The sequence below is a fragment of the Natrix helvetica genome (genome assembly GCF_964273705.1).
Source record: "Natrix helvetica genome assembly, chromosome: 11".
NCBI lineage: Eukaryota > Metazoa > Chordata > Lepidosauria > Squamata > Natricidae > Natrix > Natrix helvetica.
The window spans coordinates 6,743,399-6,760,810 of NC_138562.1; the positions used below are offsets into that span (position 1 = coordinate 6,743,399).

Here is a 17,412-nt window from a genome sequence, read left to right on the forward strand (position 1 = left end):
AATAAATTTCAGTACTTTAAGACAATTAAAACCCCAATGACAGTTAAAATTTAAAATTAACAATTAACAATTAAAAATGCCCAAGAGGTGGAGAAGCTCTAAATTTAAGCCAGGCCGGCTAGTCGAAACAGGTAGGTCTTCCGTTTCATACGGAAGGAGCGGAGGTCGGTTGTTGTCCTAATGTCTGGGGGGAGGTCATTCCAAAGGGTAGGGCCCACCACAGAGAAGGCCCTACTCCTGGGCACCGCCCTCTGACACTCTCTGGAGGACGGCACCCGAGGAGTCCCTCTCTGTGCGAGCGAATGGGTCGCAGGGATGTGTGGGGCAGGACGCGATCCCGCAGGTAACTAGGCAGGTAACAATGTACTTCAACATAAAGTATAGGCCACAGAAATGGTCATCATTTAAACGAAGTACTATATTGGGGGTAACTCACTTACCTGAATAGAATCATGGCAAAATGGCAAGGTGGACAAGCCAGTAGAAAAATCTGACATTTAAACAAACAAAAACAAAAAGGAGTTAGCATCAATCTTTCTATTTAATTTATTTGCATCTTTTCATAAATGCAGAAAGACACAGAGAGAGAGAGAGAGGACATATGAAAGAAATGACTTGCATTTTATTTTGAAACCGCTCGATCGGATGTTTAAGGCTTGCAATGATTACTATTCAAATATTCCCAGGACAACATTGATTGATTGATTGATTCATTTATAAAATTTATACGCCACCCATTTCACAATCGAACCACTCTGCTGACATCCAGGAGGAGCTAACTAACTAACTAACTAACTAACTATCGTAAGGCAGGGGTAGGTTCCTGTACTGGTTGGTACCGGTTCGCTTGCGCATGTGCAGTTGACTTTAAATTGTTCTGTGCATGCGCAGAAACATGCCGGCAACGGCAGAAGAGACCGGGGAACCGGTTCAGCGGCGTGGGTCACTGCCGGTTCTGCGACCCAGGCCAAATCACCACTACCGGTTCGGCCGAACTGGGCACAACCCAGCTCTGCCATAAGGGACATGGTGGCTCAGTGGCTAAGACGCTAAGCTTGTTGATCAGAAAAGTCAACAGTTCGGCGGTTCGAATCCCTAATGCCACATAATGGAATGAACTCCTGTTAATTGTCCCAGCTTTTGCCAACCTAGTACTTCTAAAGCATGTAAAAAAATGCAAGTAGAAAAATAGGAACCCCCTTTGGTGGGAAGGGAACAGCGTTTCGTGCGCCTTCAGCATCTACTCATGTTGGCCACTTGACCAGGGAGACGTCTTCGGACAGCACTGGCTCTTCGGCTTTGAAACGGAGATGAGCATTGTCCTCTAGAGTTGAGAATGTGCAAGGGGAACCTTTACCTTTACCGCAACTATGATAACTACTATAACTAACTAACTAACTAACTAGGAATAGTGCTGTTGCTCTAATCCATCCCCACCTCCCAATTCTCAACCACTCCTTCTGTTGTACAAAGAAGCAGAGGCAGGATGGAAGAACTGATGGGACTCAAGAAGCACACCGGCTAGCGAAGATGATGTCTTTGAAAAGTCCTTCTGGGCCACTTGTGAGAATGATCCCATCGGATAGTGATGGCGAACCTTTTTCACCTCGCGTGCCAAAAGAATGTGCGTGTGCACTATCACACATACTTGCGTGCCCACCCCCATAATTTAATGGGCCTGTCTTCTAATGTCTTCTAATGTCAATCAGCTCTACTTTTCCATATTAAGAATAGAATAGGATGGGATGAAATGGGAGTGGGAGTGGGAATGGAAAGGGATACCGGTAGGAATAGGAACAGAATAGAACAGAACAAGATTCTTTATTGGCCAAGTGTGATTGGACACACAAGGACTTTGTCTTCAGTACATAAACTCTCAGTGTACAAACAGCAAAGCAGTAAGTCATAGATCATAAATCGCGAGATGCGATCATAAATATTAAGGTACAAACAAGAAGTGATAAATCTTAAGATACCCAATAGCAGAAGAAAGTAGAGAAAGTGAGAAAAGGTGATAAATGAGCTGACAAAAATGAAAAGATAACAAGGATAATAGCAATACAGCCTCCTACTACATGAGTAAATATCTTTAGGCCTAAGGCAGTGCTGTGGGAATTGGGTGTTCAGCAGAGAGATGGCACCAGGGGAAAAGCTGTCTGTGTGCCTAGTTGTTTCGGCATGCAATGCCCTCTAGCACCATCCCAAGGGGAGGAGTTGAAGCAGTTTATGTCCGAGGACGTGAGGGGTCTGTAGAAAATTTCTCAGCCTTCTTTCTGGTTCGTGCAGTATACAGGTCCTCAATGGAAGGCAGGATTTAAAATTATCCTCACTGGACTCTTTTTGTCAAACTCCTAGTTTCTATGAGTTCATTTCAAATTAGTTATGACTTCCGTAATGTACAGTCAGCAATGAATATGGTCTTACCAGCTGCCAGCAATTACGGCCAAAAGAGACTCTATTTCTAAAGTCATATTTCTTTTAATTATCCTTAGACTTTACTCCAAGAAAGATGAAACTATGCGATCCAAACAAGCTACAAGGCAATTTGTTAGATTTAGCCTTATCATGTTGCGTAAACCCAATCTTTGAAGCATCTGAAATAAACCATGAATCAGCTTGACACATTATGCTAAGCCATAGCCTTTAACCTATTGCTTGCACCCCTCTCTTGCTTCCATGGGGACTAGCTTGGTCTAGTGTCGTGATGATGAACCTATGGCATGCATGACACGGAGCAATATCTTCTGGCATGCAAGCCGTCAACTCCAGCTTGCATTCGCACGGCGGCCAGCTGATTTTCAGCCTTTTGGAGCCTGGGAGGGTGAAAAATGAGCCCAACAGGCCTATTGGAAGTTCAGAAACTATTCGTTTCTGGGGGCCCAGAGAAGACCGTTTTCACCCTCCCCAGGCTTCAGGAAAGCCTCCAGAGCCTGGGGAGGATCCGTTGGACCTGTTTTTCACCCTCTCCAAGAGGATTTGGGAGGCTGCAAAGTGCTCCTGGGAGCTGGGAAGGGCAAAAAACGGAGTGTTTTTTGCTCGTTTTTGCCCAGCCCCCAAGAGCAGTCTACAAGTATCCCAAAGCTCTGCGTGCCCCCTTTTTTTTTTTTGCAAAAAAAACGGCCCGTTTTTTGTTCTGCATGCCCCCCCCCAGGCCCCAGGAGCACTCTGCAAGCCTCCCAAAACTTTGCATGCCTTTTTTTTATAAAAAAAACGAGGCGTGCAGAGGGTTTGTGAGGCTTGCAGAGTGCAAAAACTTTTTTTTTTATTTACCACTTTAAAATCATGGTGCGTCTTATCTTCCGAAAAAATACGGTAGGTAACATCACCTGTGCTAGAAGGAAGGGAGGAGGAGGAGGAGGAGGAATGTGGAGTCCTTGGTGCTCTCTGAGCTGTGCTACATCATCAGTGCTACAACCCCATTCCCTTCTTGCACTGATGATGTTATCCACTTTGGTAATGAAACATCTGCAGAAAAATCACCCAGCTCAGAAAGCCCCAAGGACCTCATGGATAATACTATATTAAGAAGAGAAACAGTGCTGGATGAAAGAAGCAATTGCCCAAGCCAAGTGAAACTTAAAGGCATTTCATGGCACTTTCACACTACATTCTGGCACTTTTACACTACAACACTGAATTGTTAGAGTACCTGAGGAAGTAACAAGAGCTACAGAACTTGGCTGTTTTGTGAGGGGGGGGAGAGATAAAACAAATTCTGCTCACTTTGACACAGCTTGTCTATTAGGGTAAAACCACGGAGAAGGTGCCGGGCTAGGCGAAGGAAGTCTCGGATTCTAATCCCCCCACAGCTCTAGGAGACCCAGGGGTTCAGTGCAAAATATACAATTGTTGTTGTATAGAAAGAAATAGAGCCTCCAGCTCGTTAACAAAAGGAGGGGCGGGCAAGGCCAAATAAACATGCAAACCAGAATTGCCAAGGCTGGCACCACTTGCTGATTCCTAATCCAGCTAACCGGCCACCGTGGATGGGTTTGTGCCGTTCGCTTAACCAAATGAATCACTTCCAGCTAAGGGCAAAGTCTGCCTGAGCTTCACTATAAGTACACAAAAGGGCCCAACCCTTCAGTTCAACCACGTTCAGTGGGAAAGAGCCCCTGCTAAGCTTGAGTAAGGCTTGGAGTTGAAGACTGCAAGGTTCTATCTTCTCCCCTATCTCAGTGATGTGATTAAGAGTTAAATAAGCCACTTATATTTAAAAAAACAGGTGTGGTAGTCTTCACACCCCAATCAGCTTTCCTTGGATATGACGAGAGAACACACCCATATCTTGCTAGAGAGAAGGGTGCCAAGAATCTCCAAGGGCTGGCTGACTGAACCCATACTACAGGTAGTCCTTAACGTACGATGACAACTGAGCCCAAAATTAATGTCGCTAAGTGAGAAATGATTTAGAAATTACTTGGGACGTGGTGGCTCAGTGGCTAAGACGCTGAGCTTCTTGATAAGAAAGGTCGGCAGTTCGGGGGTTCAAATCCCTAGCGCTGTGTAACACAGTGAGCTCCCGTGACTTGTCCCAGCTTCTGCCAACCTAGCAGTTCGAAAGCATGTAAAAATGCAAGTAGAAAAATAGGAACCACCTTTGGTGGGAAGGAAACAGCGTTCCATGCGACTTTGGTATTCAGTCATGCCGTCTGCATGACCACGGAGACGTGTTTGGGCAATGCTGGCCCTTGGGCTTTGAAACGGAGATGAGCACCGCCCCCTAGAGTCAGGAACCCAAACACCTGAAAATCAGCAGGCTGGCGGGAGGTAGGTGTGCATGCGCGGCAGAACTGAGCTGGGGTGATGGCTCATGTGCCTGCAGAGAGTTCGCCATCATGGATACAACCTGTTTTCCTGAAAATAAAACCACCCCGGATAATAAGCCCAATCGGGCTTTTAAGCGCATGCACTAAAATAAGCCCTCCCCGAAAATATTGCAACACAGCAGCAGCCATGAGGTGACCACGCTCGCCGCCTCCTGCGCCTCAAAAATAATAAGACCTCCCTGAAAATAAGGCCAAGCGCTTATTTCAGGGGTCAGAAGAAAATAAGCCCCTGTCTTATTTTAGGGGAAACACGATAGGCAATTCCAAGTTGTTGTTGTTATTCTTAGAAAGAGAATCTGATTTAGAACAGGGGCCACTCCTATCCGAAACAGCAATGTCAGCCAAGGTAGAAAACTCTTACCTCTCCTCCCTTCACAATAGCACTGAACTCAGCAGCTGCTAAATTGGAAATTATTTAACTTCGTCACTCGACTGGGAGATTTGTGGCTTTTAATAGCCAAGGTTGTTTTCCGCTGTGGGATAGAAATTTAACATCCAGCATCTGCGATGTGCACTTCTGCAAGCAATTAATCGTGGCTTGCAGAATCCCCCCAAGTTAAACCTGCATGTAGAACATGCTTCTATATATAACAGTAAATCACCTCCAGATGTTCTCACACATACAAGGGTTTTTGTTAGAGAAAGAAGGCTGGGTGTCACTTATTCCAGGCTGGCATTTGCACGGCACGATGTACCTGTGAATTAATTTTTACTTTGCCCTTTTTGCAAAATAACCCACCGCCACAAATGCATTTCAAAACGGCGGATGGGAAATAATAAGGAGTTGTTTTAAAATGCCACAGCTGAGCAGGTTCTCTACTTTTTATTTTTTATTTTACATTTTTGGTGGCAGTTCCAGTGACTGAGTGCTTTGTCTAAAGCAGAACTCCCCCCCCCAAAAAAAGGGGAAATGACAGTTCCACATATCTTGTGCACCACCTTCTCTTGCTCAAAACTTGTTTCTAAATATTAGTCTCCTATAGCAGATGGTATATAAGATTAAACACTGAGAAAAATGGAAAATGACCGGCTGCAATTTTTTTAGACTGCTGGCTCCAATTACAATGTAAACGTCAGTGCTGACATATTGCACAAAGCGGTTACATCAGAATAGGCAATGGGAGTTTTTATTTCATTAACATTTTAATTAAAATGAATCTAGGACAAACATCTCCGTGCCCACCGATATCAACAGAAATTAAAATTTCAGACATCTTGGAAACGAATAATATCTTGCAAGATGTATTTATTTATTTATTGATTGAATTAATATTGTGTTACTCCAGGCAGCGCACTGTGGCCTAATTGGATTTCAGTGATCTAAATGCTAGACTTCATCTGTTTGCTCAAGAAATTAAAATATATGGAGCCTTGGAAACTTCTTATGCAAGCTGGCATATATTTACAATAGTTGCAGCATCCCTGGATCAGGTGGTTGCCATTTGCACACCTTCCCAGGTAACATATGACCAGCAAAGTTAATGGGGAAGATGGATTCGCTTAATGGCTGCAGCAATTCACAATTCAGAGCAAAAAAAGGGTTGGTTTTTTTGCAAAAAAAAAGGGGCATGCCAGGTAAATACCAGGTGATAAATACCAGGTGCTTACAAATACCAGGTGAGGCGTTTCTCAATCTTGCATAGCTCTTCTCCCCACCCAAGAGGATTTCACTAGTCTCCCATATTGCAAAAAGGACCATTTTACTCTACTCAATTCTATTTTCTCTTCCAAGAGGCCCTTTTAATATTCCTAGACCAAGTCAAGTCCAAAACCGGTAGGTTAGGGGGATTTCTAAAGCCTGGTATTGGTACAAATTAGCCATCAACAGGCACATAGACATAAACAGTATCTACAGAGTGTGCAAAAGAGACAATCAACAGGCCAAAAAAAAGGACCAGAAAAATCCAAACACCTCCCCACCAGCAATCAGCGCCCAGAAGAGCATAGATTGACAGCAAGCTTAACACCAGACCAACAATCAAGTAAATACCCCCATGAAGAAACTGCTAAAGAAGCCAACTATAAACAACCCAACCAAGGAACCTCTAAGACATTGATGGCAAACATATTCAACACCGAGTACCCAAATCGGAATGTGCATGCATGCATACTGGCCAGATGGTCTTTGCAGGCACCAGAGCGCCAGAAAATGGTGTGAAAAACAGCCTCAAAACAGCCTGGAAAACGGCTTGAAAAAGGCCTAAAAAACCGCCTGAAAATGGTCTGGGTTTTGGCGGCTTTTCAGGCCATTTTCTGGTGCTCCATGCTCGCAAAGACCAGCAGGCTGGCATGCACCTGAAACCAGAAGAACAGCTGGCGATGGCGCATGTGCCCACAGAGAGGGCTTTGTATGCCACCTCTGGCACACGTGCCATAGGTTCATCATCATGGCTTTAAGACCACTCCCACCAATACTGACAAGGCCAGCCACTAGAACAGGGCTGCCAACTCCCGGCCCGTGAGCAAGATGCCCATGCCCAGTTTAGCGAAGGGGGTAAAAGTCCCAATACATTGCATGATGCCATTGTTACATGAGTTTGACACAACTGCACTAGAATATAAATTCAGAGCAAATCCCACTCCTTACTAGCACTGATGATGTTACCTAAAGGTAAAGATCCCCCTCGCACATATCTGCTAGTCGTTCCCGACTCTAGGGGGCGGTGCTCATCTCAGTTTCAAAGCCGAAGAGCCAGCGCTGTTCAAAGATGTCTCCGTGGCCATGTGGCCGGCATGACTCAACGCCAAAGGCGCACGGAGCACTGTCATCTTCCCACCAAAGGTAGTTCCTATTTTTCTACTTGCATTTTTACATGCTTTCGAACTGCTAGGTTGGCAGAAGCTGAGACACGTGATGGGAGTTCACTCTGTTACGTGGTGCTAGGGATTCGAACCGCCGAACTGCCGACCTTTCTGATTGACCAGCTCAGCGTCTGAGCCACCCCGCCCCGATGTTACCTAATTTGGGTAATGAAACATCTGCAAGAGAACAAGCACGCTCAGAGAGCACCAAGGACCCCTCATTTCAACCCTGAGCTACAAACATTCTCCTTTATTGATATTCTGGTTTCAAACAAGCAACTCTAAACCACACTGCGGTTCTCCCTGAAAGTAGAAACGGAGGCCTTGCAAAACACTAGCAATCCACATCTGTGCGAGAGCCCATCGGTAGCTTCAGAATAGCACTCAATAGCTCTTAAGGGCCTACAGACTCTCTCTTTGTCTTTTGTTGTTTCCCTGGCACATTTTGTAAAGAGCCGCATTCACAAAAGATAACAACCTCCTTTTTCTTTCCACTATTTTTAGAAGAGGAGGAAGAGGAGGAGGAGCAAAAACAACAACTTGAATGGGGTCCCTGTCAGATTCCATTTACGTTATTGCTTCCCTCACAGACTTCAGCCTCACAGTTTGAAAAGCAGCTTCAGGGAAACTAATCTGCCGATGACAGAGTTGAAAAGTTGGTATATGACAAGAAAACACCCCTATCTTGCTAGAATAGAATAGAATTAGAATTAGAATTGGAATTAGAATTAGAATAGAATAGAATAGAATAGAATTCTTTATTGGCCAAGAGATTGGACACACACGGAATTTGTCTTTGGTGCATATCTAATAGAATGGAATGGAATGGAATGGAATAGAATAATAGAATAGAATAGAATAGAATAGAATAGAATAGAACAGAATAGAACAGAACAGAACAGAATAGAATAGAATTCTTTATTGGCCAAGTGAGATTGGACACATAAGGAATTTGTCTTTGGTGCAGATGCTCTCAGTGTACATAAAAAGACAAGATACATTCATCAAGAATCATAAGGTACAACACTTAATGATAGTCACAGGGTACAAATAAGCAATCAGGAAACAATCAATATCCATATAAATCGTAAGGATACAAGCAGCAAAGTTACAGTCCTGCAGTCATAAGTGGGAGTAGATGGGTGATAGGAACGATGAGAAGACGAATACGAATAGTAATGCAGCCTTAGGGAATAGTTTGACAGCGGTGAGGGAATTATTTGTGTGCCAAGGCTCTTCAAAGGGTGGCTGGATGAACCCTTAGCACAGGTAGTCCTCAACTCATGATGGCAATTGAGCCCAAAATTTACGTTGCTAAGTGAGAAATGTGTTCAGTGAAATATACATTTTACCCATTTTAAGGTCAGCTGTACAGAATGTGGCTTCATGGGGAAGTTAACACATCCCACTAAGCTAGGAATCAGCAACATGTTCAAACAGGGGGGGGGGGGTTCTTGCACAATGTTACACAACGTCACAACCTTGGAGCAATCGTGTTTTTGCAAGGGAGAAAAATGAAGGATGACAAGAAAGCCCGAAGCTTCTGAGAGTTCAGGGTGAAAACACAAAAGATCCAGGGTGACATTTGGTTATCACACGAGCACCAGAAGCTGTTTAGAAAGAACATAGCAGATTGAATCGTAGAACGTAGAAGCAGAAGGCTGGAAGGGACTTCCGAGGTCTTCTTGTCCAACCTCTTGTTCAGGAGCAGGAGCCTTACAACCATCACACTCAAATGGCTGTGCAGTGATCCTGCATTAAACCCGCCATCCTGGGCCCAACGTTTGGGAAGCCGGGCTCTGCCTGTCACAAGCCAGGACAAAGGGTGAGTGATGGAGGAGTAACACCTCCTTAAAAAACCTTGGTCCAGCTGGCCCGGCTGGGAGCACCTCGTAAGGGCCCCTTTCCAGGGTTACAGGAGAAGACGGTCCAGGGTTTTGAAGGTGGAAGAGGGCTCTACGCCCCAATGGCAGATAAAGCGGCAGAGCCATCTTCTAGGAGAAGGGAAACTCTGATTACAAACCTCCACTGCCTTGTGGCTACATCCACTACTGGAAAAGGCTTCGGGAGTCAACCTCCAGGCAAAATCCAGAGCCGGAATCCCGGAAGCAGTTCGTGACTGTGTACAACCATGTTCTGGTAACTCCTGAGACGCAGCTGGAACCAACCGTATCGGCTCTGCCGTTCCATTGGACTATTTCAGCGATGTGGAGAGGGGGGAATCTGCTGCTTGGGTAACAGTCTATCCTCCATATTAATCTATCCAGGCCTCGTGCTCTGGAGAGGACACTCCAGCTTTGATCTCTTTCCAGAGCACGACACCATCGTCTTTTGAGACTGAAGGATGCCAATGCAATGATCTTGCATCAAGGAGGGGGTTCAGCCAGATGACCTCTGAGGTCCCATCAACCCTATGACATGACATTTAAGGGCAGTTGAACAGCAACGAGCATGACAGCTTAGTGAAATGTGCCAAGTCAGACAACAAACTCTAGTTAACATCACGCAATGCCATTCAACAAAAACGCATAGTTTGTTCATATAATCCTATCTGTTACTTGCACAATATCTAACCTTAGCTCTCTGCTAGTCAGTTTCAAATCTCCCCAGGTCAATCTGAGTTCTTTCAATAACTTCTAAGTGATCGCTGAAATTGTCTCTGGTTAGGGTCAATGTTGCTTTTCATTTTCTTTGCTGGTAGTGCAAATAGTCCTCATCTAACGATGTTTGATTTAGTAACTATTCAAAGTTACAATGGTGCTAAAAAGGGGACTTACGACCATTTTTCACACTTACAACCATTGCAGCCTCCCCATAGCCGAGCAAAGTCAACAGGGAAGCCAGATTCACTTAACGACCATGTGATTCATTTAACAACTGCAGTGGTTCACTTAACAACTGAGGCAAGAAAGGTTGTAAAATGGAGCAAAACTCAACAAATGTTTCCCTTAGCAACAGAAATCTCAGGCTCAATTATGGTCATAAGGACTACCTGTAGATTTTTATCATCCATTCAGTTTCTTGTTATTACTAACAATGTATTTTTTTCTGGATTTAGCAAATGGATTTGATCTGTTTCAAAGAGCTTGGGCCTATGTGGCAAACATTAAGAAAAACAAAAGCATGATACTGTTATTATGTATTGCACAGCAAGGTAAATAGAGTCACCTAAAGTCTGGTTTCTAAAGCATACATCAGCAGAAAGTCCTGCAAAACTGATTAGAGGGTGAAGAAGGGGAAGTAACAAATTAAATTATTTACCTATGTTATTTTTAAGGGTGGTTCCCCCCCTTTTTTTTTTGCTTCTGTTTTTAAACATTTATAAATAACAATGTAGCACAGATTTTGTTACTAAGCTCAAAAAATTACATTTCTTTTTTAATATCATGAAAGCAGCTCAACATATTCTGCTCAGTGTCTCTTATTAAGGTTAAATGGAGCTTTAATTGTCTATTTTCAGGAATTATCTTAATTTTTTTTCCCTCCAAAAAAGTCTTTGTTTTAAATTTAAAGAACAATGAGAAAGAATGTTATTCTCCCAATGAAATTGCTAGAAATAATTATCTTTGGAAAGAGTCACCGAAGGTCCAGTGATGGTGCTGGATGAAGGATGCATGCAGTAAAAACATTCTTATCTTCATAAAAGATTTTAAGAAAAACCATGAAGTGCTAGAATTATAGGGGGGTGACTAACTATGGATTATGGTAACAACCCACCATTGCCTTAATTTTGTAGATGAGCTTCCTGGCACCTGGAATTCGTTGCTTGTACCCTAGAGAGGGGGCCAGGGCCATATGCCAGTTATCAGCTGCCTTCAGAGTCAGACATCAGTGAGGCAGACAAACAGCTGCAGCCTGTTCCTAATGGGCTCATGCGCAGAGTTGCCAGACGAAGGGAACAGCTAAAGAACAGGGGTCGACTTGGGAGGAAGGCCACAGGTGGACAATGAATGGCCCCTCCCAGAGGAAATAAAAGAGGAGCGAAAGGGGAGTGAGGTTTGCAGGAGACAATTAGTTCTCCTAATTGGTTTCGTGACTCTCTGAGGCTGCTTGTCAAGCTTTGCAGATATTGGCTTGTCAGCTCTCCAAGCCAGATAAAGTCTGTGACTGTAAATCCTCCCTTGAAAGACTTTGCTGGGTGTGAATGAGCAGAATTCACAGTAAATTTTAAAAAAGGTTTTTTTTGTTGGGACCAGGAGTTTGCTTCATGCTCTTGGGAAGCCTCGGTCACAACACTTTCTTCCCAGCCCAGTCCTAATCATGGACAGTCCCACTATCACCAAGTTAAGACTAAAACAAACTCAAAGCTTGTTTAACTTGGTGTCCTTTCCCACAGATCTCCCTTTTGAGTTCTGTTTGGTTTTGTGTACCTGGTAGCAATGACAGTTTGTTCCGTGCAAACTGAAAGCTGACAAACAACTACACTGAAGATTGGACCAGTGGAAATTATTTTGCCAAACGTGTAGGCTCTGGGTTTTATACACTCCCCACTGGAAAACAGAAAGCTGACTGAACTTGCAGCTGGTCAAAGTGCAAACGTCCTCCTTACTTAAAGAAAAGTTAGAAAAACTGGATAAAAACAAGCAAGTCCACCTGCTGAACTGAAGAAGCTTCTTGATGAGAAGCGAAATGTTTTCAAAGAAAAAAAATCAAGAAAGGAAGTTGTCTTTGTTTTTGGGACAACCATGATGTGGATGACTGAGAATCTCCGTAGACATCTGCCAGCTCTCCTTCCCCAGAGCAATGGAGGACTATTCGGCTTCCCATGATTTTCAATCATCTAAGTCATGGTTGTCCCAAAGCTGTTTTTTTTCCAAAAGGCAACTGGACTTTGTGTTTTTCCTTGAAGACCTTTCGCTCCGCATTCAAGAAGCTTCTTCAGAGTTCCTTCTTCAGAACCGAAGAAGCTTCTTGGATGAGAAGCAAAACCTCTTCAAAGAAAACCAAAAAGCAGCTCGGGGTATTCCACCTCTTCTGAAACTAATCTTAGCATCTCTTGAGGGTCTCCAAAAGGCTCCTTAACAACCGCCACCCAAGCTGTCAAGTTTCACCCGACAGAATGGAGAAATAATTAAACATCGGGCCAGTAATTATGTTAATGGGATTTAAAATTAATTTGAAGTCGGAATGGAAATTAAAAATTACAGCTGGTGTTTCACTCTGACCCACTCCCTACGTGTTCTGCTTCCTTCTAGGGAGGCACACCCTCCCCTCGCTGAGGACTACGAGCATAGGCTTTCCAAGCAAAGGGAAGACCTGCGGGAGTGCGAGGTCAGGGACCGGCACCTGGAGGCTCAGCGGGCTGAGATGGTCAGCCAGTTCCAGGCCATGATGCAGTCCCACTGGAACGAGGCCCTACAGCTTTTCACCACCAGTGGCGCTTCCCTCCAGCCTTCGCCCAAAGCCCCCCACCAGGAGGCTGAAGCAGACCCTGAAGTCGGAATTTCTTCCCCTCTCCAACCCACACAAAAAGACCCCGAAGTGGGAGAGTGTCTGCAGCAACATGTATCCAGCCCAGGGGCCGTAGTTTGAGGACCTCTGATTTAGTGCAATATAAAAAATGCAAATAATTTTTCCCCAAAATTTTCTCATGGACCACCAGTTGGTGACCGCTGTTCTACTCCAACCCCATGCTCAAGCAGGAGATCCTATACCATTTCAAACAAGTGTCTGTCCAGCCTCTTCTTAAAACTACTCCTCACCAACACACAAAACAGCTGGTACCATTCAACTCACATTCCTAGGTTCCTCATTTGACTGGGGAGGAGGGGGAGAGAAACCAGCCCACAGATTGGTCCTGAAAGAGCCTCCCCAGCAGACCCCATTGGCACCAGCCTTGTAGTCTTTTAAGAGACCAGAAAAGAGATTTGGATTCTTTCAAGTATTTGAATGCGAACCTTTGCAAGAAAACCAGCAAACTCACAGAGCACCAAAGGGACCTCAAGGTTTGTACTACGGCTACCATCAGCCACAGCTATCTAGGCGGCCTCAGGATGGGCAAGGCTGCTTGAAATAGGGAAAAGGCCTTTTGTATCCATAGAGGTGGCTGTTTTTTCTTTTAGCCAATGCTGGATTTGTTCTTTAAGCCAGTCTCACCTCTGCTAAGGAGAGTCACAGTTGCAAAGCAAAATTTGGCCCGGAAAAAAAAAGAAGGGAATGCAAAAAAAAGAACTATTGGCTAAAAGAAAAACAGCCGCCTCTGTGGATGCAAAAGGCCTTTTCCCTATTTCAAGCAGCCTTGCCCATCCTGAGGCCGCCTAGATAGCTGTGGCTGATGGTAGTTGTAGTACAAACCTTGGGCTCATGTGGTGCTCTGTGAGTTTGCCGGTTTTCTTGCAGAGGTTCGCTTAACCCAGCTTAACCCACATCTGCAAGAAAACCACCAAGCTCGGAGAGCATCAAGGATACCCCACCCACCCCCCCGTTTGCAAAAAAATTGGAAAGCTGAAGAACTCCCAAAAGATGAAAACGTGATTAAGAAAATATTAGATTGTGCAGAAATGAGCAGATTAACACTAGCAATTAAAGGGAAGGAAGAATCCAATTATTATAATATGTGGGGGTTATTTTATCATCGGTTAAAAGATGAATGTGGATAAAATGCACAAAATTAAATAATTTAGGAAGAGAAATGTTACAACAGGAGATACGTTAAGTCGTGACGTAAAAATAAGAATATAAAGAATTTGGCGGTAAACTATAACTATGAAGACCCCCCAAAATTTTGTACTCAGACAACACACTGGTTAATGAATGATGAAATTTTGTTTTAAAAGGGAAAAAAGAAAAAGAACGTTTACCAAAAAAAAAACAATTATCCCTCCAGTTCAACCCCGAGCTACAAATATCTTCTACTGGTAGTTCCAACTATCTGGAGGAAGGCAGTTCATACCTGCATCATCGTAACCACGTGGCACGGGTTCAACAAGTAGATGACCGTCCTGGTGGCAAATTTGAATCCCACTTCAAGTCCAAAGGTCAGGCAGAGGGTCACCAGCAAGAGGTTTCTGCCCCAACTTTCCTCCCTGACCCGGGACTGAGCCAAGAGCGCAGCAGCTTCCTTGGCCGTGGACCTCCTGATCTTCTGGAAAGAAACCAGGATCTCCAGCACTCCCACCGCGGTGAAGACCAGGCTCTCCAGCAGACGCTGCTGCCAAGGGAGGAAGGCAGCGCACTCGTGGCCCCCGTTCCCTTCGAAGCTGGGGTCCACCCCACCATACATCCAGTCCATTAGGTTGGAGAAGCTGTAGCGGCTCATGGTCCCTCCGGAGCTGGGAGGCAGCGGGGGCGAGTTTGAGAAGCTCAAAGCAAGGACACCGTTCAGGGGGCGAACCATCAAACAGTCAGGATGCCTTCCTCCACAGACCGCCTGGCCCCTCTGGGGGACCCAGGATAGGCGGAGAGGGGGCTCAGAAGACCCCAAGAGCAGAACCTGGTAAGGAAAGAAGAAGAAAAACACAACTTAGCTAATGAGCCTTCCTTGATCTGGCTAACACCACCACTCCAGCGTCAAGTTTGGCCAGTTTGAAACCGCCTAGACGACCCCTCCCCTCGCCCCCACCCCCATATCCCAGGCCATGCAAGCACCCCAAGAACCCCACTAAGGCGGGCTCACCCCCCAACCCCACCCCCAGCTCACAAAAGCAGCTTCAACGCGCGGGGCAAGCTGGCAGCTGGGGGAAACTCTCAGGCGCTTGCCGTCTGATGAAGTGGCTGGGGTGGAGTCCGCCTTTGCACGACGCCCCTGCGAGGGAGGACACTCGGGGAGGGCGGGGGGAGGAAAGGAGGGGAGGGAAAAACCACCTGTGTCCCTGCCACATCTGGGGGGGGGGACGACACAAGGAAGGTCTTCCCCAACTCTCCCTCTCTGGAGGGGAGGGGAAGAGAGAGAGGGAGGGAGGGAGCCCCCTGCCCTCCCCTGCCCAGGCTCGCCCTCCCTCCCTCCCTCCCACCCCCCGCGCGCTTCCTCTGGCCTCGCCGCCCCTCCAGCCAAACGGGGATCGGGAACCCACCGCCGCGCTCTGCCTTCCCAGCCCCGTCGAGCTGCAGCCGCGGCGGGGGACTCGCCCGCCGCCGCCGCCCGGAACTCAGCCGGGACGCAACAATGTGGCCGCGCCGCCTTGGCCCCGCCAGCCGAGCAGCATCCCCCGCCGACGCGCTGGCCTCGGTCGGAGCAGCGGCCGGGGCGGCGGAGATTGGCTGCACCGGGGCGGCCCGCTCCGCCTTCTCGGGAGGCGGCTCTTTGGGAGGGCTGGAGGCGGCCGCACTTGCGCGGCTGCTGCCGAGGGGAGCGGGGCTGGCGGCGCCCACTCGGCCCACCTTCAAGGCGCGGGGACGGCTGGCAGGGAGGAGGGCAAAGGCAGAGGGCGCTTTCGCCCCCGCGTAGCCCGGCTTGGGGCTGCTGGCCGCGGCGGAGCCAGGCTCGCCCGTCGGGTTCCTCGGGGGACGGGAAGGGAGAGGAGGGGGAAGCGGGGCCTCGGCTGCACGTGGACGCTTCGTTTCCTTTCGGTTTCTTTGAAGCGGGGGGGGGGGGCGGGAGCCAACCGATGCAAGTCCGAAGGGGGTTTCGAACCCATGAAGTGGATGCGAATAAAGAGGAACCTTAAGGCAGGGAAGGTGGGCAACCTGGTGCGCTGATGCACGTCTCGTAGGAATGGGGTGAGGAGACAGTTTGAGGTTGAAGCTGTGGGGGTTTGAGGATGTAACAACAGAGTCAGGTAGAGCATTCCAGATGTTGACCACTCTTGCTGAAGTCGTATTGTCTGCAATCGAGTTTGGAGCGGTTGACCTTGAGTTTGTATCTATTGTGTGCTTGTGTATTGTTGAGGGTGAAAGCTGAAGTAGTCATTGACAGGTAGGACATTGTAGCAGATAATTTTGTGTACTCCGCTCAGGTCAGACCGAAGGCGGCGTAGTTCTAAGTCAGGGGTATCCAAACTTGGGAACTTTAAGACTTGTGGACTTCAACTTCCAGAATTCCCCGGCTGGGGAATTCTGGGAGTTGAAGTCCACAAGTCTTAAAGTTCCCAAGTTTGGACACCCCTGTTCTAAGTTGTCCAAGCCCAAAATATCAAGCCTAGTGGTGAAGGGCAGTAATGGCAAACCTTTATGTCGTTGCGTGTGACACACGCACCCATGCGCCCATCCCCTGCACATGTGCACACAACCCCACCCCACTCGCACCTCCCCACTCCCCACACACATTTTGGGCTTAGTACGCCTCCCTGCAGCCTCCTGGGGCAAAAACAGGCTGTGGGGAGGGGCTATGCCGCCGACCCCCATTCACGCACTGCACAGACATGAAAATCAGCTGGCCAGCGGGAGCTGAGATGTGGCGATGGCTCTCGTGCCTGCAGAGGGCTCTGAGTGCCACCTGGGGCACACGTGCCATAGGTTCGCCATCTCAAGTGTAGGGTATTCTGTGGCGAGCAGAGGAGCGGAGGACTCTTCTCGTGAAATACCACTCGACTCGCTCCATTGTATTAATGTCCGATATGCAGTGCGGATCCCAGACGGACGAGCTGGATTCGAGGATTGGTCTAGCAAAGGTTTTGTATGAAATGTAGCAGCCGCGGCGCCCCAGGCTTCTCCTCGCCTTGCTGGCGCCCGCTTTCTGCATGCAGGGACCCTGGGCCATCGGAGGCGGGAAAACGCCCAGGAAACCTACAAGGCGTGGAGGAAGTAACTTTGGTTTACTCCGGCTGAGCTGCAAGTTTTCTCCCTGCAGGGATTGACTTCAGCAAGAGCTCCCTTTTTAAAATTTGTTTGTTTGTTTAGTTTG

General features: G+C 46.9%; 1 protein-coding gene across 2 annotated transcripts in view; it reads right to left on the bottom strand.

Annotated features, from left to right (window-relative positions):
• TMEM164 (transmembrane protein 164) overlaps window positions 1-15,795 on the bottom strand; it is a 44,761-nt gene extending 28,966 nt beyond the window's left edge. The window contains exons 1-3 of one of the 2 annotated variants that reach the window (XM_081964030.1): window positions 15,644-15,795; window positions 14,524-15,063; window positions 441-490 (exon numbers count right to left, since the gene is read on the bottom strand). In XM_081964030.1, coding sequence (XP_081820156.1) covers window positions 441-490; window positions 14,524-14,967 — 494 coding nt within the window. In that variant the 5' untranslated portion in view covers window positions 14,968-15,063; window positions 15,644-15,795. Of the gene's footprint in view, window positions 1-440; window positions 491-14,523; window positions 15,064-15,270; window positions 15,287-15,643 lie in introns of those variants that run through there. The other variant, XM_081964031.1, reaches the window with a different exon arrangement.
• Window positions 15,796-17,412: the final 1,617 nt, after the last annotated feature.